We start from the raw sequence: 24,834 nt of genomic DNA, 5'->3' as shown, positions 1-24,834 counted from the left end.
TTTTGAATGATACAGTGTACCATAACAGGTATTAGGTTCCTACAGCACATTCAAGGGTATAGTGTGCATAATTAATTACTGTGTTCAGTTTTGGGCCCCTCGCTACAAGAAGGACATGGAGGTGCTTGAGCGGGTGTAGAGAAGGGCGACGAAGCTGGTGAGGGGCCTGGATGGAGAACAAGTCCTACGAGGAGCGGCTGAGGGAGCTGGGCTTGTTCAGCCTGGAGAAGAGGAGGCTCAGGGGCGACCTTATTGCTCTCTATAGGTACCTCAAGGGAGGCTGTAGCGAGGTGGGGGTTGGTCTGTTCTCCCACGTGCCTGGTGACAGGACGAGGGGGAATGGGCTTAAGTTGAGCCAGGGGAGTTTTAGGTTAGATGTTAGGAAGAACTTCTTCACTGAAAGGGTTGTGAGGCACTGGAACAGGCTGCCCAGGGAAGTGGTGGAGTCACCATCCCTGGAAGTCTTTAAAAGACGTTTAGATGTAGAGCTTAGGGATATGGTTTAGTGGGGGACTGTTAGCGTTAGGTCAGAGGTTGGACTCGATGATCTTGAGGTCTCTTCCAACCTAGAAATTCTGTGATTCTGTGATAATGTACTCTGCTTTCAGCCAGTTACTGGGATTGTCTCTACAGAATTGGGGTTGAATCTGAAACCTTATGAAATTGTATTTTGAAATCCCTTGTAGCTGTCATTTTAGCACACAGTATACGAAACTATCGTCTAAGTTCTTGCTTAGTCAGTGCCTGATTATGAGTTATCCTGTGGGCCCATGTGGAACATAGTTTTGGATCACAGAAAGTGAAATGAAGGAAAACCTGTATCGGACAACACTTGAAGACCAAAGTAGCTGTCTCAAGAGCAGTGTGTTCTAGAAGGTCTAAAAATCTCTTGCTTTTTAGATGAAATTATTTGTATTCACTTCAAGAACTTTGCTGGTACTTGTGAGGATTTAAAACTGTTCTGTTTTGTTGTGACTTTATTTGTATTGTGCAAAGATGTGCATGCCATTTCTGTTTGTACAGTTTTACCTACTTTTTTTACAGTTTTACACTGCTTCCCTGCCTAGCAAATCTCCATGAATATTTAGGATGGAATTGCCTGTTCATTCCAGAATCTAATTCTGAGAAATTACCAGACTGTTGTTACCTCCCAGTTGTTTACTGTGACTAGTTTGCACAGATGTTTCTCCTGTGGTTGCTGCAGTGTCTTTTTTTTTTTTTGTGTGTGTCTCTGTGTGTGTATTCTTTCTTAATATTATTATTGATGATATTCACACAGTTGTGAATTTTGCTTCATCGTGGATGGAAAGCTTTTTCTGAAACACAAAACAAGTTGCATTCCTGGCATCCCTTTAAAACAGGAAAGAGAGATCCCTCATTAATAATGAATTTTTAGTTTTTCCAGGACTTTTGCCAGTGTAGACTTGTAAGGCAGTAGAATTTTCTGTGAGCAGTTTACTTTACTCATCAGAATAGTGATGTTAATAATATTGCAAACAGCTGCTGGGATTTTATTCTCTGTACTCTACTGTTTGTTCTTGACAACCTTATGCCCAATGTTTTATGAACAACATTCTTCTGTTTCCTTTTTATCCACTTTGATATCAGAACAAAAATTCTTCATGCTTCCATTTCTCTAACAGTCTGTTCAAAAGGTAAGAATAAGGCCTTGCACCTTAAAAATAAAACAATTTGTTAGACATCATCCTCCCTCTGCTTTACCTCTTCTGGTGGTGTCTCTTTCATTTACAAATAGGAGATAAAATTTAATCATAGCACAATAACTTCCCTCATAGTGCCTGCTAGTACTAGTGGTGCTGTTGTTCTTTCTTTGTGTCTCCCTATATTTCTGCTTAGCTTTCAGCCTTTTGCTCAAGAGGTGGCCAGTCAGAAACAAACATACTGAGTAGTGGAAAAAATGCATTATTCTTATTAGGATGAAGAGAAATTGATACTGCTTCAGATACTTCTTTTTCCTTTCCATGTTTTACATTGCTTTTCTTCATTCTTCAGTGCCATACAAGCCATATTTGAAAATCTTGGCTTTGTGTGTTCCTTAGCATAGCTGAAATAACATATGTCAAGCTTGTTTGTATTCAGCAAAGGCACAGCATTATCTTTTTTTCTTGGAAGAACTGTTTCACTTTGTTGAATTGCAGGATAGAGGATTTCTTAGAACAAAATAATTAGGATAATTTATGTATGAAAGGTTAATTAAACCACGCTCACCAGTAAAAAGCTACAGCAAAGAATTATGTAATGAGTGAGAAAATTAGGCCTCTGGTTTAAAACTGAATGCCTCTAAATTACCTTGAATGTGACAGAGGTCATTGCAGTCATTGGTCCTAAAATACTTATTAAGACTAAAATTACTACAATCTGGTCTATGAAGAACCCAAAACCTCTTGGAGATGTCAGAGCTGAGTCATCAGCTCTGGATATGGTTACGTAGTGTTTCATTGTTGATTATTATAAATTAAAAGCCTAATATTTCAAACTGTCCTTCCTCAAGGTCACATTCATGTACTTAATTTTAAGCAGGTAAGTCTCTTTTCTACAATTGGACTTCTCCGTCACAATACCTTTAACAGGTAACTTGGCAGAACTGGAGGTTCAGTGTGTTTTGCTTCTGGTAGTGAAACTTCTAACCATTTTCTTTCTCACTCTTAAAATTGCTGTACGAAATAAATTTGGAACCATGAATAAGACAATAAGAATCCAATTCTATGTTGGGATGTCATAGCTTCTGTCTCTGCAAATCGTTTTTGAGAGCATACAGTGTAACGAGATTGTCTCCTAATGCAATAAGTTACAGTAAGTTGGAAGACAAAAACATTCCAAACTTAAACTTCTCTGTGTGGTTTTGGTAGCTTAGTTTACCTTGAGTACTTGGTGAATCAGTAGAAGCTGTCTTTGGATGCTGAGCCTATCCAAAAGATCTAGTAAAGGAATTCACATCCAAATCTTGTCTTGAGAACCAACAGATCTCTCAGCTGTTGTTTGTGCTATGCATTTTCTTCTGCCCTATCTATAACGGCAGCAGCATCAAAAAGATTGTTTTGCATTTTTATAGCTGTAGGAGTCTTTACCTTTAGTGAGTTTTCACGTCGATGCACATTGGTGCAAAACACTAAATGAAAACATTTCCTTCAGCAAGAAACCTGTCAGCATGTAAGAGCTTAAAAGACTTCTGTTTTCTTTTCTGTTCTAAACAATATTTTCTACATCTATCGCAAAAAAAAATAAATTTTGCAGTAAGATATTCTGTAAACTTGATAATTCATATCCATCTCGTGTAATTTTGATAGGTATATTTCATGCTGTGTTCTATGATTAAAATGAATAGTTGCCATGGTTAGGATTATACCATGGAAAATAACCTCTAAATAAAGTAAACGAAGTCCCAGTGATCAGTTAAAAGCTTACATAAAATCTAATTTAAGAAAGCTAATTTGCAGAGAATGTTACACTTATTTAATAATTTAAGAAAGAAGTTCCAAGAACAATTAATTTACATAGAGAAAATTGAACTTCAGACTAGCTTACAATTCTTGCTCTATTAATCTATTACCAGGTGGCATAATCAGTAATCTCATTGATAAAATTAATATGAAGACTAACATATAAAAACGTGTAATTGTTTTTTCCAACAAGATAGAGAATATTTAGGTAATTTTGCAATTATGAAATTGTGATGAGGGATATTTTCTGAGTACAAACATAAAGAAGTTAATACTTTCCATGTAAAACGAAATAGCTTTTTCCCTTGGCATCTGAACTACAAGCAAGAAAACAGAAAACAAAATTAAGTTTGGTCTGACTCATTTTTAATCTCTGCAAATAATTTTAGTAGTCTGTTCTGTTCATTGAAGAACATGAATATTTGTTTGGCTCTATTGATTTTGAGAGTGCTAATACATGTTTTAAGTGTTCTGTGTATCTATACTCGCACAGGCATATGCTCACACATATGAGCATGCATATTTAGGTACTGGTAGATAAAAATTGTTCCTAAAATTAAATAATGTTTTCTATGTAAGTGGCAAACTGTAGCTGCAGTAAGTTTTAGTCACATAATCCTGCCCCTAATGTAGAAATACAGTATGTACATGTTGATGTTATAGAATACTAATAGACAATAATAACAGTAGTCTTTAATAAATAGTCATATATATATAATATATATAATAGACTTCAGTAAATAGCTGATACTAGTGTAATGCTATCTTTTGCAGCTTCGTAAAGCCATTATAGATCACATCTCAGACTCCTTCTTAGATACCACCGTTCCACTTCTAGTTCTCATTGAAGCTGCTAAAAATGGAAGAGAAAAGGAAATAAAAGAATATGCTGCTATATTTCGAGAACATACCAGCAGACTTGTGGAGGTACGTTTTATGGACTTGAATTTTCTTTTTTGTCTATATGGTGTAAGTGACTTGCCAGTGCAACATTCCCTTTGCTTCCAGATACCATGAAATCAACTAAGTGTGGTATTTCAGGTAAGAATACATTAATGGCCTAATATGCAAAAATGCTCATTTTTTTTTTTACACAATGGTATGCGGTGAGATAGTGGATTTTGTGGTATTGGCAATTCTATTTTATTGCATTAAAATTCTGTGGTGGGGAATTCTTCTTTGAGAAATTAGTGTAAGCCTTTCCACAAAGATGCTGAGTGGGAACTTGATCAAATGTTTGACTTTAGGGAGTAATAGCTTGAAGTGGAAGCCTTCTAAGACATGATAGACTAATCCTACTCTGTGTACACAGTGTATACCTGTCTATGTATATTTATGTTATGATTTAATATGGTGTCTACAGTTAGGAGTGCATACTTTTAAAAAATTTAAGTAACTGGGTTTGAGAGAGACTGCACACAGACCCACCTCCTATTATATAATCAGTTACTTCAACTTGTCACTTTACTAGTGATTACATTGGGTACTGATATTCAAAATGAACATAAAATTGAAGTTACCTTCTGGATATCTACTAGAACTGAAATATCTTATTTGAAAGTTGCTTGTATCGATTTAGAGTACTTAACAATATCTTTCAACAGCAGCTTGATGATATATATTCAGCAGCATTTTGATAAACTGGGCTGCTAAACCTGCAAGCAAATTAGTTAGATAGTAGTTCTACTACATCTGTCAACTGCTGGCCTACCAGAAGTAAAACAAAACAAAAACAGAAAAATATTAACAGGTAACCAAGTTTTCACAGAGGGACTTTGTACGTACAAACAGATTTATCTAATTTCTAAGAAGAAATTCAATAATTTCCAACAATAGCAGCAAAGAAAAAGAATTATGGCAGCTCTTTTGTAGAAAGTGGAGTTCCAAATAATTTGATATAAATAGAATAGCATTTAAATACGTTATATTGGAAAGTGGAAGCATATTTTGTTTTTTAGCATCTCAAAAGTTGGTAAGCACAAAATATGTATTTTTTAAAATGACCATAACAGAGCACTGAACTTCTGCTTTAATTTGCCAAGTAATACAATATGTAGATAAAATGAGATCTCTTACAGATCTCTGGTTTTGAAATACAAAGTTGGAAAACTAGTCATGTATGCCATTGCAGAGTTGGGCTTCATATTCTTTGCAATTGAGAATAACTTAAGTCACATATTGAGTGCAAGTGTATGCCTGACTGTGGAATACTAATGGACATGATAATTAAAGGTAAAATGCCCGAAAAGCTAAACAACTAAATAAAATTAGTTGCCAAGAATAACATATGACAGTAACAATAGTAGAAAAGACTGGTAGGTGAGGTAGATGAGACATCAGACAACGGCAATGTAGTTATGAAGGCAGTTTTACCATCTACATGTAGTTGTCACGTCCAAGGAGTTCTGATGTGGGCACAAGATCATATAGCAGAGGCCAGCAACTGAAGTGTGACAGCCCATGTTATTAAATAAAAAACCCACCTTTTTATTAGAAAAAGTATATATGTATTTGTCAGCTGCAAATAGATGTTATGGAACATATGACATCTTGAAGCTTCTTGCAAGGGCTGAGATCTGAAAACCATCTCAGATGCTGGCAATCCCTAGTTTCTGTCTTAGAGAACAAAAGCTAAGGAAAAAAAAATACAATCTCACTGTTCTTTCTGAATGTAAGACACTTAAGGACTGGATCAGGGTCCATTGTAAACCTTGGACATCATAACATCCTGTGGTAAAGAATTTCACAGCTTGGTTATGTGTTGTGCAGAGAAGTATGCAAGAAACCCCTACCTCATCATTTAGTTTGCTCTACCTGAATTCTCATATCAGAAGAGAAAATGAGCACCAGTTCCTATTTTCCTTCTCCATGCCACTTACAGATCTCTGTCATATGCCTGCTTAATTTTCTGTTTTCCAAGCTAAGCGTTACTTTTTAAGTTCTAAGACTTTTTTTTTTTTTAAGTTTTAATTTTTGGAAGCCGTGAAAAGATCACCTTGCTACCCTCTATGTGCCTTTTCCAGCTCTTCAGTATTGCTCAGGAGGTGGTAGATTGGAAGTGTGTATGCTATTCAAGATAAGGGGAATACATGGATTTATACAATGCTTTCGTGATGTTCTCTGTTACCATAACATGTGATAACATATGCTAACAATATTTCTTAGACCACTGATGAACACAAAAGTCCAACTTTTGCAGAATTTTATATAATAATCCCCAAATCATTCTACTGATTAGCAGTAGTCTGCTGAAGTCCATCATGTATATGTAATACTAGATTTTTTTCCCCAAATTAATTTTGTTAGATTGAATTTCATCTGCTACGTTGCTGTCTCATCATCTAGTACCCTGAAAGTCCTTTGGCAAATCTTCATAGTTTGTTCTTTTATTTACTACATGGAATGACTCTGTAAAAGATGAGACAAAAAAAAAAAATAATACAGGTTAATGCAGACACTGTGAACTCAAGGAAATTTCTGGCTTACAGCTTTCTCCCAGTTTCCACCAGATTTGTTCCTGAGCTTGGGAAAAAAAAAAAAATCTTATTTATCAGCTATGAATTGCTGGTTACTCAGCCACACTGATTTTTAGTAAAGCCCTGTTGTTTGTCCAAGAACAGAAGAACAGGATGAGGAGGAGTGGCAGGATCTACATGCCTGCATCTCACTATTGCATGCACAGCACAATTAACAATCCAACTCTTTCCTGGCAACCGTAGGGAGTGCCTTTTCAGTTGCCTGAATGTAGGGAAATAGATCTGTCAATTTCTGCTTGGCTTTAACATTGCTCTTATAAAAGATATTTATGGTCTAAGAAAGCTTTGTAACTATTTCCTTTTTATCCATGTAAAGGTAACCTTTTGCAGTTGAAGATATTTGCTGTAAAATAAGACACAGGTACCCTCTGCTAAAATTTAATTCTGTCCAAACATAAATTTTAAAAAAATATATATAGTGTTTTTTTTATTTTTTTTTCTTGATCAAGTCTAGAGTTCAGCTTCTCTAAGTCTCTTCGCTAAAATAGTGTTTCAGGTTTATCCCATTCCATCTGAACATGCTCCATACACATAAAACTTTGCTTAGCTAGGGTCATGATGTTAGTGTTGCACCAATGAGTATTTTGATGATATCAATTCAAAAATGGAGACAGGACAACACACTGTAACACAGGATTGATAGTGCATTTTCAAAATAATCACCCATCATTTCAGTCAAGATAGCTTTATTATTTTAGTGTGCCTTATGTAAAAGTTGATACACATTTTCATTCTGTACAATTCTGTGTCAGTTCTAAATGTTGCTGCTGTTGCTGGATTGGTAAAATCATCAGTGTTTCATTTTATCTCAGCGATAACTTTGCTTGCAGAAACTAGCAAAATAAATGTTTGAATCCAGTACAACAAGACCTGTGTATTTGTGTATCCAGATATCCAGTCACACAAAAATTGATTTTAATATTTCAGCCATCATGTCCAATGGTGATAGATAATGCAATGCATTTGATGTTACAGCATTTGGATATAAGTCCATTTTTAAGTAAAACATGCCACTGATTTTTTTTTTTTTTTTCCAATTTAAGTCTTAATTACTCAGTTCAGATTAAAATAATAATCCTCTCCCTGTACCAGGAACTACCAGTATCACTTCACTCATTTGATTTGGTTTGTCTTCTAAATAGAAGGAGTCAGATTTTCTGAGATTGATTGTGTTGGTCTTTTTTCAATATAAAGCCTTATTTATCCCATTTACACTTAGCCCAAGATAATGATTTCTCAGGGAAGATTTATCTTACTAATAGTAAGTGCCTGTCTCTCCTTTGACTAAGTGAGTAGTTTAGACTGGGTGTCTAATTTCTAGATAGCTGAAGTGAGGTGAAATGAATTGTACCTTGAGAGGGGAGTGTTTGTTTCTTTTAAGACATACGTTACGTTACAATTTCTTGTGTTCCATATAGCAGTTTTTAATTGAGTATCTCTTACCTCTCAGTGCATTTTTTGTATCTACGTCTGAAAGATCAGGGATGTTTGAATAGTCTGAGACCGTAAAGTAGACCAAGTTGGACATTAAAGGTTCATATTCTCAGTTTTCTCTAGCACTGAATTTGATATGGGAAACTAGAAGTACTTTATGAAATATGAAGAGATTTTCTGTGGTTTCTATTTTAATCAGAAAATTAAAATTTCTCCAGTATAAACAAAAAGTCTTGAGAAAGAGCATGTTGTTGTTTTTTTTTCCTCTCTGAGTATGAAATCTTAATTAATCTAAGCTGTTGCCTGTTTCTGTAAGTGCTGATAGTCTGATTTAAGAAAAAAATGGTATCTTCATAAGCCAGTGACCATTGTAAATGAGCTTGAGGATTCATGTTTCTTACACACGCTTATCTTCTGACTTAGCATGTGGAAGTTTACAGTCTTCCTTTAAAAAATTCATTTAAAACATAACAGTGTGATACAGTTCAAAAGTACGTATATAAGTTTAGTGAAGCGTGAGATATCAGTGAAATAAGAAGACTGAACACCACCCCACATCTGGGGCAATGATGTTTCCAAAGTAGTAGCAGCTACAGGTGCTACTTCTTTTCCATGTTTCTTACGTTATCTTTCTCCTGAGATTGTTTACTGTTCCTTGGTCTTAGATGAGAGGTTTTAGCTTCTGTTAAAAAAGTGCAGGGACACTTGAGATGTTACCTAAACTTACCAGAAATATTAGCTGGTGCTTTTTGGGCAGTGTTAATATTTAAAAAGCTCAGACACTGGCAAGGTATTTGAGATTCTTCCTCAGTTAACATCTTATTGCCATCAACAGCTATGCTGTACTCGCACAGAGCTGAATCTCCTGGTTGGAAATGTGAATACTGTATTCATATGTATGGAGGAAATGAAATAGTCCTAGTTACATGGTTTAAAAAAAAACAAAAAGGAAAAAAAAAAACTCTTTGGCTATTACATTGAATACTTTCCATATATGAAATAGAGAGTCAGCAGCTGAAGTATTTTCATGAGTATCAAAGGTCACTTTAAACATTCTTCATATGGAGGTTGTTCTGTGCTACTGTACCTTATTTTGCTCATATACTGCATCAAGTATTTGTAAGTCTGAATATTGATTATGTGATATTGAGAAACTAGTACATATTGTAGAAAGAAAAAAGCAACCATATTTGGGTTAAGATTTTGTCTATACTCAGTCTTTCTGAGCCTTGGCTAAAAAAAAATACTTCCAAAAGGTATGTTTTGGTTAGAAAATGATTTTTATTAATAGCAATTCTTTAATATATGCATTAATGTTGATACAAACATTTCAAAAAAATAAAAACTAGCTGCTTTGCGATTTCACACATCTAGGTTGTGATTCGAAATGCCTTTTCTTTCAAAATGTTACAATGAAATTGCAAATCTAATTGAAATACTTGGTTATGGAAACATATGGAAACATTTTCGAACACTCTTATAGGAAATTTCAGAGTTGGTTCTGTACTGAATCTGAACAAAAACGCTACTTAAAATTATGCAAATTAACACAAAATTATATTAAAAAGCTTAAGGGAACTTGGTTGTACTTTTTTTTATCATCCCTGGCAAGACATGCCTATTTTTAGTGAATATTGTATTCTGCCTTGTGTTTCGCTTCTACCAGAGGTGAAAACAACTTCTGGTATTGAGAGAACAATTATGTGATGATGAACAAATGATAGGCAAAAGGAAAGACTGAAATTTCCTGTCTGCTCAAGGAAAAAAGTAGATCTTCTGTAACTAGAAATTTCTTGTTTGGGAAAGCAGATAGGCTGTTCTCCTGAGCAGATATATCAAAGAGATGTATAGCTTTTTGAGAGGTGAAGTGATAGGCTGGGTGAACTTGAGATTAAAAAAGGAATTTGATGGGAGCAGTGAGGAATCCTCTGATTATCTTTTCTGTTGGCACAGATGCAAATCTCCCACTGCAGTGTTTAAAGGTCAACTGTACCGAGCAGAGGCTGAGAGATGTAATAGGAGAAGTGGAGGCAATGATGAAGTGAACTTCATGTTCTTCATCCTTTTCTACTTAGTACACAAATGTATCATTCTTTGTAGCTTGATCTAATAATACTGACTTCAGATCTACTACTCTGATACATAAACTTGAGGGTTTAACCTGTTGCGTAATTCTTTTTTTTTTTTTTCTTTTTTTTTTTTTTGGTCTTGACTGTGTTCTGATTCACAGTTCTTCAGTATGCCAAGAAATACTGATTTCTGTGAATTAAGGATTTCTAAGGTGATACATGTTACTAACAGTGGACAATGACAGACAGCACATATATTTAAGTGCATACGTTAATGTATTGATATACAACAGCAGGCGCATGCAGGACATAGAGTTTGTTGTTAAACAAGTGAGTTGGTTGGTATAAAGTTTTCCAGTGCAGGAAATCCAGCACATCTATTGAAAATTAATTCTCCTTAAGAAATCAATATGTTAAAACGATGCTTTAAATCCTAAAGACCTAAAGGAGAAAATATCTTGAGTTCTATAAATATTTATAGAGAAATAATTTAGTTTTATTTTATTTTTGCTTGTTTAGCTAAACAAGTTACAGGATGCATAGTAACAAACTGTGCAAATACTGACAGAATCATAAAACTAGTTCAGGAAAAAAAATGAAGATCTTGAATAAAACAACTTTCTGGCTCTTGTTACTTTAGCTACTTCTAAAACTAGCTTTTAAAAATATGAGAATGATGCCTTTAATGTGTTAGCAGAACTTTGCTTATTATTTTGGTCTAGGCTTAGCTTGCCTAGGGTAAGGTCACAGGCCCCTTACCTGGCGATGCTGACACTGTCTCTGGATAGCAGAACACAACAACGAAGAGAATAAAAATTACAGTTAAACTACTTTGCCACTTTAACATGATCAAACTGCTGTATATAGTGTGACTTCAGTCTTGGATTGGCACCTTTATTATTTTAAATTTAATTATAAATAATCTTTTAGTTGTTTGTAGAGCCCTTTCTACTAACCTAGTAGCTGAACACAGAAATATGTTTGAACTAATGTGAGCCAAGCTCATGTAAGTGCTCATCTTTCACAAAAAAAAATAAAAAAAAATCTTAAAACTTAATGTTGATTTCATTTGTGTTCAGTAGCATATTGGAAATATGCTGGTCCCTCATCTTGGAAATAAAAATGAGGTAGATAAACTGAAGAAGGAGACAGAGAGGAAATGGAATGGATTTGTCATATGAATCAATGACGGAGCCTGGAATAAAACAAAGATAAATGAATTCAGTTAGCTGAAAATCAGAATTAAATTCTGTCAAGAATGACCATGTACGTGTTTATCTGAAGTAATTCCTTCTGTTCAGAGACTTGTTAATAGGTGTGATTTCTCTAAAGAAATCGATTTATATTCCTGCTTATCTATACATGCATCAAGAAACTTACTACTTTTCATTCAATGCTATTGGAATCCCATTTCCAGTAAAAAAAAAATAGAAGAACTTATATACGGTACAAATGAAATGTTTTCAGTGTTAAACTTATTAATCAAAATGTTTGCAAAACTCAGCAGGATTAAAATAATGTTATTTGGTAATGAAAATGAATCTATATTGACAGTAAATTAATAAGCGCATGACAAAAAACTTCTTTTCTCTTAGTGAGGCACAATACAGTGCCAGTACCTCTTGAAATAAAGCTTTGTATATCTGCCTCTAGTGCAAAACTCCTCTACTGAACGTTAGTTTCAACATGGAATCTGCAACTTAATCTCGATAATTTGCTTTTCATATTCTGTACAAACATTAAATACCTCTTTTGAAATACAACTGGAAAATTATCGCATAGTTGCCACTCTGTCTGACTTCATATGTAATTTGTAGCGTCTTCATATGTCAAATTCTAAATATACTGACTCAGAAAATTGGGTTCTGAGAGCAACTCACTGTAGTTCTGAAAGAAATTGGCAATAAAACAAAAATAACAAACAACCCACAAAAAAAATAAATAAATAAAACCTTGTGCTTTCTAAGACCAATCTACAAGAAACAGCCTTCAAGAAGCTAGTATTCTACCTCTGAACATCCAGTAGGTAAGGGCTATGTTCCCTAACTTAGTTTTCTTCTACTTGGAAATAACAATCATGGGAAGAAAACCGCAATGGGATTTCTGAAAACCACCACCAACAAAAAAAGATTTGGCCACCCAAAGTGGCAAAAACACTTAAATAATTTCCTGGCAGATAGCAACTTGAAGTGAAATGAAATGTATCAGTCCACAATCACTGAATTTTTCTTTACGTGTTAAGGTGCTTCATACATGAAGTACTGACAGATTCAAGCTTCTTATTTGTTCCCATCCCCTTCAAAGATGGTAGGGAATTGAGGTATTCTCAGCACTGCAGAATCACCCATTTCTGTGGGTTTACATCTCAAATTGGTCAGCAGTAAAAATAACATCTTAATGTTTAATTACTTGTTCTTTACAGTTGATTTTATTTAGCTGTTGAAAAACCCATTTTTGTCAGTTGCAAAACTCTACAACTGCATCTCTAGAGGTCAAACTGAGAGATTATTGGAACATCTTTGTTAACTTCCAAGCTATCAAAAGAAAGCAGAATCTTTTATTACTCTTCTTGAGAGCATAACCAGAAGACAAGAAACATGGATGCTGTTGTGCACAGGTGTTTAGTTTTCAGACAGTTCAATGGGAAGGAATTTCATCCCAAGACACAAGATACAAGTCTGGGTGTTGTTATTCTTTTGCTAGCACTTTTCTTGTTACTGTTCTTCTTTTACCCATAACATGCTTCCAGTTGTTTCATCTTATAGTTACATCTGTCTCAAAGTAGCAAATGAACACCCTCAGTTGAAGAGTGTGTCATCATCCCTGGTTTTCAATTTCTGTTTAACTTCTATCATTTGTGTGCATAACCACACACAGCAGCTGTCAGGAGGATGCAGGATCCTATTGTACAATGTGATCTGCAGACACAATAAAGTGTGTTGTTTGTTGTTTGTTTTTTTTTTTTTTTTCCTTTAAAAATCTATATCTAAGTGTGAAAAATGAAACACCATGTACAGATCATTATTGCATGGAAAAAAATGAAAGAATATTTGTTATTAAAATCTACCTGTCAGCAGACTAGAAGGACGTTTTTTGTAAATAAGACAAGCACTTCTAAGCAGGTCAATATTTATGAATGGCAAATGGATTTTCATTACATTACCATACTAATTTCTAGGGTCAGTCTATTCTTGACAAATTAACTTTCTGCTCATATCTTACACGTTTTTGATGGTTTTCAGACTTTTACTTAGCTAGTTAACACAATGTTTTGCTTTTGATATGAAAACCACCTTTGGTTTGCTAATTTACATGTATCCTCAGTTGTATGGTTCTGAATAACCATTCAGTAGTCTTCTGTTTTTGTCCCACTTTCTCACTTCTAGGAGACCAATGTGCAGAATGCTTGTTCAGGCAGGATATAGTTAATGGCACATCCTTGAGATCAGGGTAGCTGAGGTTCTTTTCTTGTAGGATCGTCATTGCTGCAGTTCTATTAAGATCTTAGCTCATCCATTTTAGCAATCTAACTGTTGCCTTTGTTTGCTTTATTTGTGATAAAATAGTAAACGGTACCAGTCTAAATACAAACTAAACCCCAAAAAAACAAACACAAAGGAAAACCTTCCCTACTTTGCTTTCTTTTTTTTTTTTTTTTCCCTGTAAGGTGTTTAGAAATTAAACTTTTAATCTGTCTGAAACACAGACTTAATTCCAATAATATCATTAGTTAGGCCTAAAGCTCTACTTTCCCATATTTATTGGAATTTATTTCTGTGCTGAAGGCTCTGAGAGTCCTTTTGCAAACTTACCTGGTTGACAGGTTTATGTGGCAGCTGTCAGTAAAGAGCATAGTCAGCCTCATTGGTGTACGTACAAACCTGGTGTTGTCGGGTGTTGTTCTTTTTGTTTGTTTGCAGATAGCATGCAAAAGGGTAGCATAAGGATAGTGGTGTTATTTGAAAGGTGTGGAAACTAGTTTTGAAGAAAAAAGTAGCAGAAGAAAAAAATCACAGATGCTTTAAATGCAAAAATGCTTAGAATTCTGACAAAAGGAACCCGACAACAGTAATTGGGAGATGGCAGGCAGGTGGAAGGAGGCCTTCAAAGAGACATAATTTTTTCTTGATGCATTGAAGTTGGTAGAAGGATGCTCAATCGAGGGCTAGTGTGGTCATAATGGTGGAGAAAATGATTTCCATAAAATTAGCTTAAAGTCAAGCATAAAGTCTAACCATATACATAAATGTTAAGATTTTGAACCTCTCTATTTTGGTCCTCACAGAGTTTTAACACCTTGCAGCAAGTCCTGAATTCATAATATGAAAATTTTAGCACCTTTATGTAATTAATTAAATAAGGCCCAACTTCCCTATTACTGATTGAGCTTCAGGTGATAAACGGTGACATTTTCATTAATCCTCTTTATCACAGCCTTTATTGCATAAGTGTGAAGAAAGAGAACGAAAGATAAACAACCAGAAGATTGATCAGAGCTCTATGTCTAAGGGGTGTATTTCATCAGTTAGAAATGTCAGCCACCTAGTACCATGAGGCAGTGTGTACTGTAAGTTATGCAAGCTCCCAAAGGGAAATTGTCTTTGTTCAACATGGCCTTCTTCCCCTCATACACCTGATTAATATTTTTGCTGATATTGTAAAGACAGCTTACACGGAAGTACAGTGGCAGTTACTTGTTTCTTGAATTACTGCAGAAACTGGATGTAGAAGTTTATCAAACTGATAGAAATTGTGATAACTCTGATTCCATGTGATATAACCAAATTCTTTTTTGACAGAAGTGATCTGTATTGCCAGTCTCCCATAACAGAATAATTCTGAAGTTCCAAAAAAAGGTAAACATCACCCAAGTCTTAACATCAGTTTACCAAGGCTTATGTTTCTTAAATACCAAATATCCACATTTTTGTGTGTATGCTGTTGTTAAAATGATACAATTAATATTGTATCATTGTCATATTGATAGTCATTTCCTCCCTCCCTTCCTCCCCCCGTCTTTCCCCTTGGAACATGGGTGCTGTGATTCCTGGTGGAGAAGAAGGTATATACTTCCCAGTGGAATGTTCTCTGTTCTACATGACCTTCTTTATGCCAGTTGTCAGAAGTGCATATATTAGAAGCTGTTCCTTCAATCAAATGAGTATATAAGCAGATAACGCGTTTATGTAGAGAGGTATAGAGAGGTTTGCACTAACTTAATCTCTTTTGCAAGCCAGTTTTCCAGCCTTAAAGCGTGAAGTTATGTTTTAATGTGTTGCGTTGCAGGCTACAAGAACTCGAGTACTTTTCTAGAGGATCAGACAATATGTTTGTTTGCTTAATTCTCTAGTAATAACCTTTTGGGGGTACCTTAACCAATGCCAAGCAGCTTCCAAACTAGTTTTTTTTTTTTTTTCCCCTCAGCCAGAGTGGACTTTTTCAAAGACTCTACCTGTTAACATGAATTATTGAATACATTGAAATAACTGAGAAATGTTCTGAAACGCAGTTTGTGCACAATACTTAGGCTATCAAATATTTTGTCTTTGAGGCAGGAAAACAAAGTAGGACAAATTCTTTCATATTGAAGACATAGCAGCATGCATAAAATTTGAGCGTAGTAACTGAACTCTTTAAAAAAGTAGAAAAGAAACCTGAAGAAACCTGCTATAGGAAGTCAAGGACTAGAATTTCTCATCATAAGAAAGGCAAATTGTTGTTCAACAGCGAAGTTGGATGCTTTTGGTTTTGATAGTTTGGCTGAGACAAAAGGCACCTACTGTTAGCTATTTCCCTTTGGCATAATTCTTCCAATGGAGGGGGGAGGCGGGGAGGAGGGGACACACACAAACAAACAAAGGCAACATCCAATAATTTGAACATAGTTATTTCACATTGGTCACATTTTAACATCATTGCATTAAACTGCTTTTTAGTGTTTGCCTTGTATTCAAAATACTGAGCACATGTGGAGAGGGAAGTGCAGATCTCCTCCCCCTGGTATCTGATGACAGGGTGTATGGGAACAGCACAAAACTGCACCATGGGAGGTTTATACTGGAAATTAGGGAAAATTTCTCTACTGTGAGGGTGGTCAAACACTAGAACAGGCTTCCTACTGAGGTGGTTGATGCCCCATGCCTGTCAGTATCCAAGAGACACTTGGATAATGCTTTAACTTCTGGTTAGCTCTGAAGTGGTCGGGGAGTTGGACTAGATGAAGACCTTTTCTTTGAAGGTCCCTTCCAGCTGAACTGTTGTATTTTTTTTTCACACCAAATTTCTAAAACTTCATTCTCTTGAAAAATACAGGGAGTTGTTGCCAGACCCCAGGAGCTTCCTTGTTGGACTCAGGACAGAATTACAGTGTCTAGACACATTTCTTCTTAATGAAGTGTCCTTAGCCAAAATGTTATCAGCTGTCTTTTACTCAGCCAGTCTGGTGAAGGAACAGATGGGCAGGAGTAGCAATATCCCAAGTATTTTTGTGATGGGAAGTTCATGGCGCCATTATGAGTTTTAGCTTAATTAACGTGTACCCCATCACCCTTTATTTTAGGAATCATTTATAGGTTAGAATTCTAGACTTCCTTGCCCAGAATTTGTTTCCTTTTGAAACTTATTAGTAACTTCTGCATCTGTTGTTGTTGGATGGGCATCTACCAAATGTTAGGATTGTTTTTAATGTATTCATCACTTTACCATGATTAACAGTGAATTCATTTGCCTTTGTTCAAGGCCAGTATTCAGTGAAGAGAATACAAACTTGATAGGGGTTTTGACAGTGAATTTAGTAGGATTACAGTCCTTAAGTTGTATTTACATGTTTGATGGTTGGTACACACATAAGCATTTTCCTGGATGCCACAGAGTTCATCTGCAGTTTTGAAATCTGAATGATTTTGTATGTAAATTCTGGTCACAAAGCTTACAGATGATTTTAGTGTTTTCCTTTATGATCAATTCTACCTTTCCGAGAACAGAGATTGCATGACACAGATGAACGAAGGAATTCTTATAAATGATTTATAAACCTTTAAACTCAACTAGCATGGTTTGAGTAATGCAGAAATATTTTATGTTAGTACAACATATATTCCATATAAAGTATAGGAGACTACCTCTAGCTCCATTGCAGTTTGAATTTGCTGTCTTTAGATGGCTTTTATAGTACCTGCAGATCACAGCTCATGATACCACTCACAAAGAAGAGAAGGAACACTAATACACTCAAGAAAAAATATTTAAATATTCATTTAAGGGATTAAGGAAAGGTAAAAATGAGCGAGAAGATTAATTATGTTTTTAAAAAACCTGTAGCATATATTGAAAGTAAAAGAATGTACTGTAATTTTTTTGTGTGCTGTGACAGAGATGAGATTTTTACTACTGGAACAGTGTAACATTTGTTTTGCTTTAAGGACAGCTTAGTTACATAACATACATTTATGCTTTTATTTCATTGTGAGTGAATTATGGATTGCTTTACAAATAAGTATAATTAACTAGAGTAGTTCATAAAATGCTTCCAATTCATGTCTGTATCTTTAAATTTCAATTTAAAATTTTAATTCAGTTTAGTATGGACAGTTTTTTGAATAGACTCACAGTATACCCAGACTCCTGCCTATCCTGTAGATCTGATAATAGTTCAGTGGGAAATAAGAGATTAAAGAAGGCAAAAACATTGCCACTAAGAAATCAGAGCGTTATACAGTAGCTTTGCAGAAAAAAATGCTTTGAAATTAAAAGGCTTTTTTAAGCTCTGTGCACGTGCCCTCCTGTCCTAGGCGTATGTGCCAGAAAGGCCACACCGGTCCCTGCTGTGCCATAGTGCTGCCGGATGGGGGAACGGGGCCAGTACCGCTGGGAAGTAAGCAAAAGGGGCGCTGATGAGGGCCCGGCAGCGTCTTGGCGAGGCCGCCATTTTGCGAGGCCGCCATTTTGTGAGGCCGCCATTTTGTGGCAATGCCTCGCCTCGCGGCAGCGTGGCACACAACCCCTTCTGGTACATTCTGCGGCTGCAGTGGTTTTATGGTGTGGTTGGGTGAGTTCTGCTCAACAAAATATATGGTAGCACGTTTCTTAATCGAGATTTTAATCTAGATTATAAGCAGGCTCTTCCTTTTTCTGGAAGTTGAGTTTCGTTGTATTTGGCCTAGGCTTTTCTGAGTAGTGAGCTGAGTGGTCCTGAGGAGGAAAAGTGCCCAAGCAGTGTGTGACACAGAGTATAGGGCAATTCAGATGTACAAAAACTAGAATATCTGTGGTTAATTATTTATTTTTTATCAACTTTTTTATGTCAAGATGTGTTAGTTAGTCTTTTGCAAACACTACACTTAATAGCCTTGTTTTTTGAGACCTAGTTTTCTAAAGTAAAAAAAAAACTGAAATATTAAACTAAAATAAAAATCCATGAGGCAATTTATATAAGAAAGTTCAACACACTTTTTTATTGTTTGCTAAATGATCTATTTTAATTTATTTAAAATGATTTTATATGAGTAGTAACAAGCTCTTGGGAGCGGTGCATATGTGAATGGATGGTCACCAATTAAGGATACGTTGTAGAGGTTATAGCACTATTTTTGTCAATACTTGTGCTTAGGTTGTTGTTACTATTAAATCTTAAGCTGCTCACTGATGGAAGGGTAAGATGGGCTTTCTCCTCTGGATTTTTTTTTTAGTGCCCGCTCAGTGGAAACTGGCAAGAATAAAGGTCCTTATAATAATAATAAAAATATTAAGGTGTATCATATCTTGTGAGTCTGTAAAAGGATTGTATTATTATAGTAGATAGAATTAATGCACCTGCATTCTGTGATGATTTCTTGCCTTGAACGAGGCAATATGAAAGGTTCTGTCTTGCTTTCTGGTAAGCATTAATGTGCTTTTTTTTGGTACAAGAGTTTCTCTGAGTTATTCTCCTTTATTTCAATTCCAGGAAAAAAATGAGTTGTCAACATTGTAACTGTTGGAAAGTTTAAGGAAAAAGTGAGTCATCCAATTAATTTGAAGTGTAAAAACAAACAGTTACCTGATAGTAAGATTTTTTTTCCTGTGTTCAGATGTGCTGTGAGGGTACCACACTATTTAGCAATTGGTTGGCATTACTGTCCTGAAAGTGGCAAGCAAATGACAGAGGTGTATGACTTAGGGAGTTTATGTTGTATTTGGCTGGCAGTGCTTCAATGGCTGAACTTAACTGGCCTTTTAAAAATCCATTCACTCTCAGAGCAAACCTTAGACTGGCCTGTTCTATAGATGAGAGTGCTGCTGACCAGATATACTAAGAATGCTGGGCTGCAGCACTTGCAGTACAGAGGGAGAAGATGTATAATCTCTAGGATTTTTGGATTTCTTTTAACCTAGCTGTCAAGCATCAACAACAAGAAAATAAAGACTTCAAAACACTGTGCTTACTGAAAGAGCCTTGCTGTGTAAATGAAGAGATAATATGTTCATTTACTTCCAAGGATAGGCGAGATTTCATCAAAGTAAGTGTGCCATCGTTGTTGTTGTTGTTGTTTTTGTTTGTTTGTTTTGGAAGCACAGGTGTTTATGCAGTAGACATACAGTGACCTTTTATCAAGAGGACCTTCTTGTAAAACAAAACAACAACAACAACAAAAAACATTCTACAGTAGTAATTAACAAGAATGGTAGTTGAGAACAGACTAGAATATAAAGTAACTGTTTCTTGCTGGGGAAAACAACAGCAACAACAAAACACAAAACTATTCCAGAAACTTGTGCTGTTGTACGCTTCCTGTATTGCAGAACCAGGTCCTCAATATTAATGTTAGATAGCATAATGAATTGCCATACTTTCTGCAAGGGAATGCTGATGCTGATGTGGATTAAATTCTGAAGGTATGTTTTGTTTTTTTTTTTGATCCTTGATTTTCTCTGATTATCTATGGATGTGTTGTTTTGCGTTTTTTCCCCATTATGTTTTCTGTACGTAGTCGTAGTGTGATATTTATTACCTTTCTTGAATGGTGGATCTTCAACTTTTCTGATCCTTTTTTTCATGTATATTCAGATCAATTGTGCTTATTAGAATTGAGCTTTTAGTATTGAATATAAACCTGCATGTTAAACCAGTTGCATCAGAACAGGTTTCTTAAAGCGTAGTTTTATTGTGAAAGGATAAATAGCTAATAAAGGGAGTATTTCTATTTTGAACTCACTTAAGAAGTTTTACATGTTTTACATTTTTTCTCTTAAAAAAAAATCATTTTATATTTTTCTTCATTTTTCATGGGTCCCACTTCAAGGAATTGAAGACATTTACACTGAAACAAAAAATAGATATTTTTGACATTCCGAGTGACTATAGTGCTGAAAGGATGTCCAAATTCAAGTCAGTGGTTTGAATTAAATAGCAGTTTGGCAGAAGCCTGAAGTAGGTTTCCCTTTTTAATTATCTTCCCCTCCAATCTCACTGCAACTTTGGGAGCATCCTTTTTTTTTCAAGTTGTTTTCTTGTATATAATTAATTATATACAAACTATAGTTCTGATTTCCAGTACTACGTAAATTTTGTTCTAAAATGGTGTAGTGTAGGGTGTAAAATGAGAATTTAATTAGGGACTTACCGTAGTCAGCATTTCATAGGAAGCTACAGGGCTGCTGATGTGTATTGTTTCCAGTAGGAATCACAGTTGCCAGTTCTTCTCAGCCATCCATGCTGATGTAACAGATTGTTAAGTAAAAGTGTTTGAAAGTATTTTAAATTCTAGTGATTCTGTATTTAGACCTTTGTACTAGCCAAAAGCAGGCATATATGCCATAGGAATAGAGAAAGTACTGTGTTCGCTATATGTATGTTCTGTATTCACAATTTCACAGAATGGTGCTACAGAATAGCATGTTTTTCTGGAACAAGGCAGAATGTAAAGATTCTACAGGAAAGGAAAACAACTAAAATTACATTACTGAACTGGTCAAAGTATTTTATTTATTTTATTTATTTATTTATTTATTTATTTTTCTGAAGAGAAAGGTAGTAGTAAAGGAGCTGGGATTTTTCTGTTCCTAAGCGTCAGCATGGTGGTGGAATTGTCCTGAACTGTGAGTTCCCACCTCATTCTTAGAGTTGAGATCTCTGCAGTCCTTGAAAACATCACCATGGAGGATAAGTTAATTGAAGATTTCCAGTTTTATGCTACAATGTTGCCAATTCTACACCAAACTAAGGTTTATGGGTCTCCAGACCTAAGAGCCTCCACAGAAGTTGAGCAAACCATGGGTTTGAAGGACTTTGGAACTTTCTGGTGACAGTGAAGTATATCTAGACTGTCAGGGCATGTCTGCAGCATGCAGTAGAGTTGGTAAGAGGCAATCTTGTTAGCTCTTGTTTTCTAATAGCAGACACTGTTGTGAGTACAGCATGTTCTCTAAGTAAATCACAGTCACTTGAGAGCAGCACCAAACTTGGATGGTTATCCTGACTTTGCACTTGGAACAAGTGCTGTCACCAATTTCTACACTGTTCTGCATTGTACAGTGTAGGCATGCCCTTGAAACTGCCAGCCTTTGGGCTTGTGGTTGGTGCAGAAAGCTGGAAATTTTGGAGCTCCAGGTTGTAGAGCTGGCAGTTTCAGAAATTCCAAGATCTGAATTCACCAGACAAATTATGTATCTTGGCAAGTGCCTGTCAGAAATCTGCCAGGTATGCTGGATTTCATTGGAATTATAGCTGTGTTTTGACAGATAGTTGAGGTAGCACATGTCTGAGAGACATATGGGTTTTGGAAAATTGACATATCCAGTTTTTAAAAGCACTTGAGAATTTTCAAGTAAATTAGTCTTTAACGATGCTATAATGAGGTTTAAGGATAAATTCTGATTTTTTTGGACTAGAATGTTACGTATTTAATTGTTAGAAAAACATTTACTTACTGCCTTTCTATTTAGTCTGCACTAGCAGTGTTCCAGTACAAGTAAACCCACATACGTAGTGAGTCTGAATAATTTTTCCTCTAAGCAGTGTGTTGTGGCAGACAAATGAAGTAGAATTTGTTTGCTTCAATGGTAACAGATTCATCTGATAATGTTAATACAATTAAATTTTCCTCCCTTATAGGTTATTTGAAATGGAAAAGAGTTACTGATCACCTTATAAATGCATTTTTCTGTAAGGTTGTAAGTTTTGCAGAATTAAAGATGCAGTCTGTCCGTATTAACACTGCATTTTTTTCTCATGTCAAAATGAAAAAAAAAAAGCCTTTATAAAGTGGGAGAATGTATTTTGGAAGATTGGAAGTGTATTATTTTACCTTTTGACTTGAAAGCATACCGAGATGAATATAAATAGTAAGAACTGGTTCCTAATTACTATTTCTGTAACGAAGGAACTGAGAAGTTCAAACTGTGATCAGATCCCTGCTGCTTAATATCTCTAGTGATACCTAAGGTGATATAGTCTATTTCCATGTCTAGTTCCTAGAAGCATAACAGAGGTCCACTGTGCTCTGCCTAGTATGTTTCCTTGAATAAAGATATTCATCTGAGATGCTGATGTCATGTAGATAAAAGAATCTAATAGAACATTCCAACTGACTTTATTTTTCTCAATACTAGCATGAAATTTCTGGTGTCAGTAGGGTTTATAGAATTGTAGAATCGTGTAGGTTGGAAAGAATCTTCAAGATCAAGTACGCTGAGGTCCAGAGAGGGAATCCTTAGCCTAGTTCTTCAGATGCTTTTATTGTGACCAAGACTTAATGAGGTTTTGCACCAGGCCTGACAAAGGTAGAGAAAAGTAAATTATTCCTGAAAAGTTACTGGGCAGGGTTCTCACACATATGCTATCTTTGCCTCAGAGTATTGTGTTCTTCAATTTATTTTACATTTTCATTTTGGTCGAGACCCTGAAGATGCTGTAGGACTTGCTTTTCAGGGCCCAGGATAACGTTTTGGGTGGTTGCATGGGGCACAGGATATGCTTCCAGTCATCTAGTGGTTGCTTCCACCATTGTCAGTACATGGTGCTTGCCATTGTGAGTTTGAAGGGGTGTGATATAATGAGGCTGCAAGACCTCCATATATTTGTGTTTCAGCCATCATTCTCTGTACCAGACAGGCTTTAACCACTTGGCTTGCTTAATTTTCAAATTCATGGCTAACTTGTGCAATAGTTGTCTTTTAGGTGGAACAGCTGTTAATCTAATCACCTACTCTATTAGAACTCTACTTAGGCATAAGGTATATAACGTGAAATTGTGACACTCAAGTGCTGAGAACAGAAAATACTACCCATTTTGTCTAAGGGCAATGAAAGGTTTTGTTACATCAATCAAAATGAAAGGCAAAGAACTAAATTTGCTGTTTGTATGGCAATGTAGTATGAATTTGTAATGGCCAGCCAAAATGTTGTAACACAATAAACATACTTATTCTAAACTGACTCGCCAACTACAGCTTGCCTTTTTTTAAGAAAAAAACTTTTACTGATTTTTAAAAGACTTCTAATGTAGACAATGCAGTCCAGTTCCTTTTGGTTATAAAGTGGCTTAACATAACTTCCTAATACTTACATCCTTTGTAGCTTGTTCTTTGAGAAAACTGTCGTGAATTGGGTTATCACCGGGGAATATGTAAAACTGAAGAGTAAGCAGTGAAAGCATAAAATTAGGAACAGTCTTTCTCAAATACTGTATTAAAAATACCATGGCAGTTGACTAAAGTAAAAGAGAGTGCAGTTTGAGTGCAGTTGTAAAAATGGAATTTTTTCCATCCTAAAAGTTACTTTTTTTTCTGTGGACAAGATAACATCACACAGCGGGGACCAATGAACTGTGTTGGAATAGCAGGAATAGGTTCATAAGTATTTCTAAGAAGGCACAGCTGTACATGGAAGGCCATTCATTCTAGCCCTCATCCTTTTCAGAATTTTGGATGGGACATGTAATTTATTTGGCCTTGGGCTAGCTAATGCTGTGTAATTATTTCCATCAATTGAATAATAAAAGCTTTCCGTAGCAGATCATCATTGGCTTATTGTTCTTTGTTAGAAATAGTATATTAAAATGTTGATAAATGAAGATTTTTTTTTTTTTTTTTTTTTTTTGCAGCACCTGGGCCATACAACTTGTTGCATGAGTTTTGAATAACTGCAAAGTAACTGTGTATTTGTTTTGTATCTCTGTTGGTAGTTTCTGTAACGCTATGGAGGACTATTTCTCAGGTAGTTCTTGGTCTACTTTAATGTAATACAACTACATCAGTGAAGGATTACAGAAGCTAGCAAGTATCGTAGTTCACGTAAGGGCCTTGCATGAGCTCAATATGATTAAAAGATCTACTGGATCTCAGTATCCCAACCAC

General features: G+C 35.5%; 1 protein-coding gene across 1 annotated transcript in view; it reads left to right on the top strand.

Annotated features, from left to right (window-relative positions):
- Positions 1-24,834, top strand: part of CTNNA3 (catenin alpha 3) — a 456,005-nt gene that overhangs the window by 263,071 nt on the left and 168,100 nt on the right. Inside the window, exon 9 of the mRNA XM_084289960.1 lies at positions 4,236-4,388. Coding sequence (XP_084146086.1) covers positions 4,236-4,388 — 153 coding nt within the window. The remainder of the gene's footprint in view (positions 1-4,235; positions 4,389-24,834) is intronic.

Source organism: Netta rufina (assembly GCF_964035555.1).
Source record: "Netta rufina genome assembly, chromosome: 7".
Classification (NCBI taxonomy): domain Eukaryota; kingdom Metazoa; phylum Chordata; class Aves; order Anseriformes; family Anatidae; genus Netta; species Netta rufina.
The sequence above is the reverse complement of the archived record's forward strand: the minus strand, read 5'-3'. Positions and strand labels throughout refer to the sequence as shown.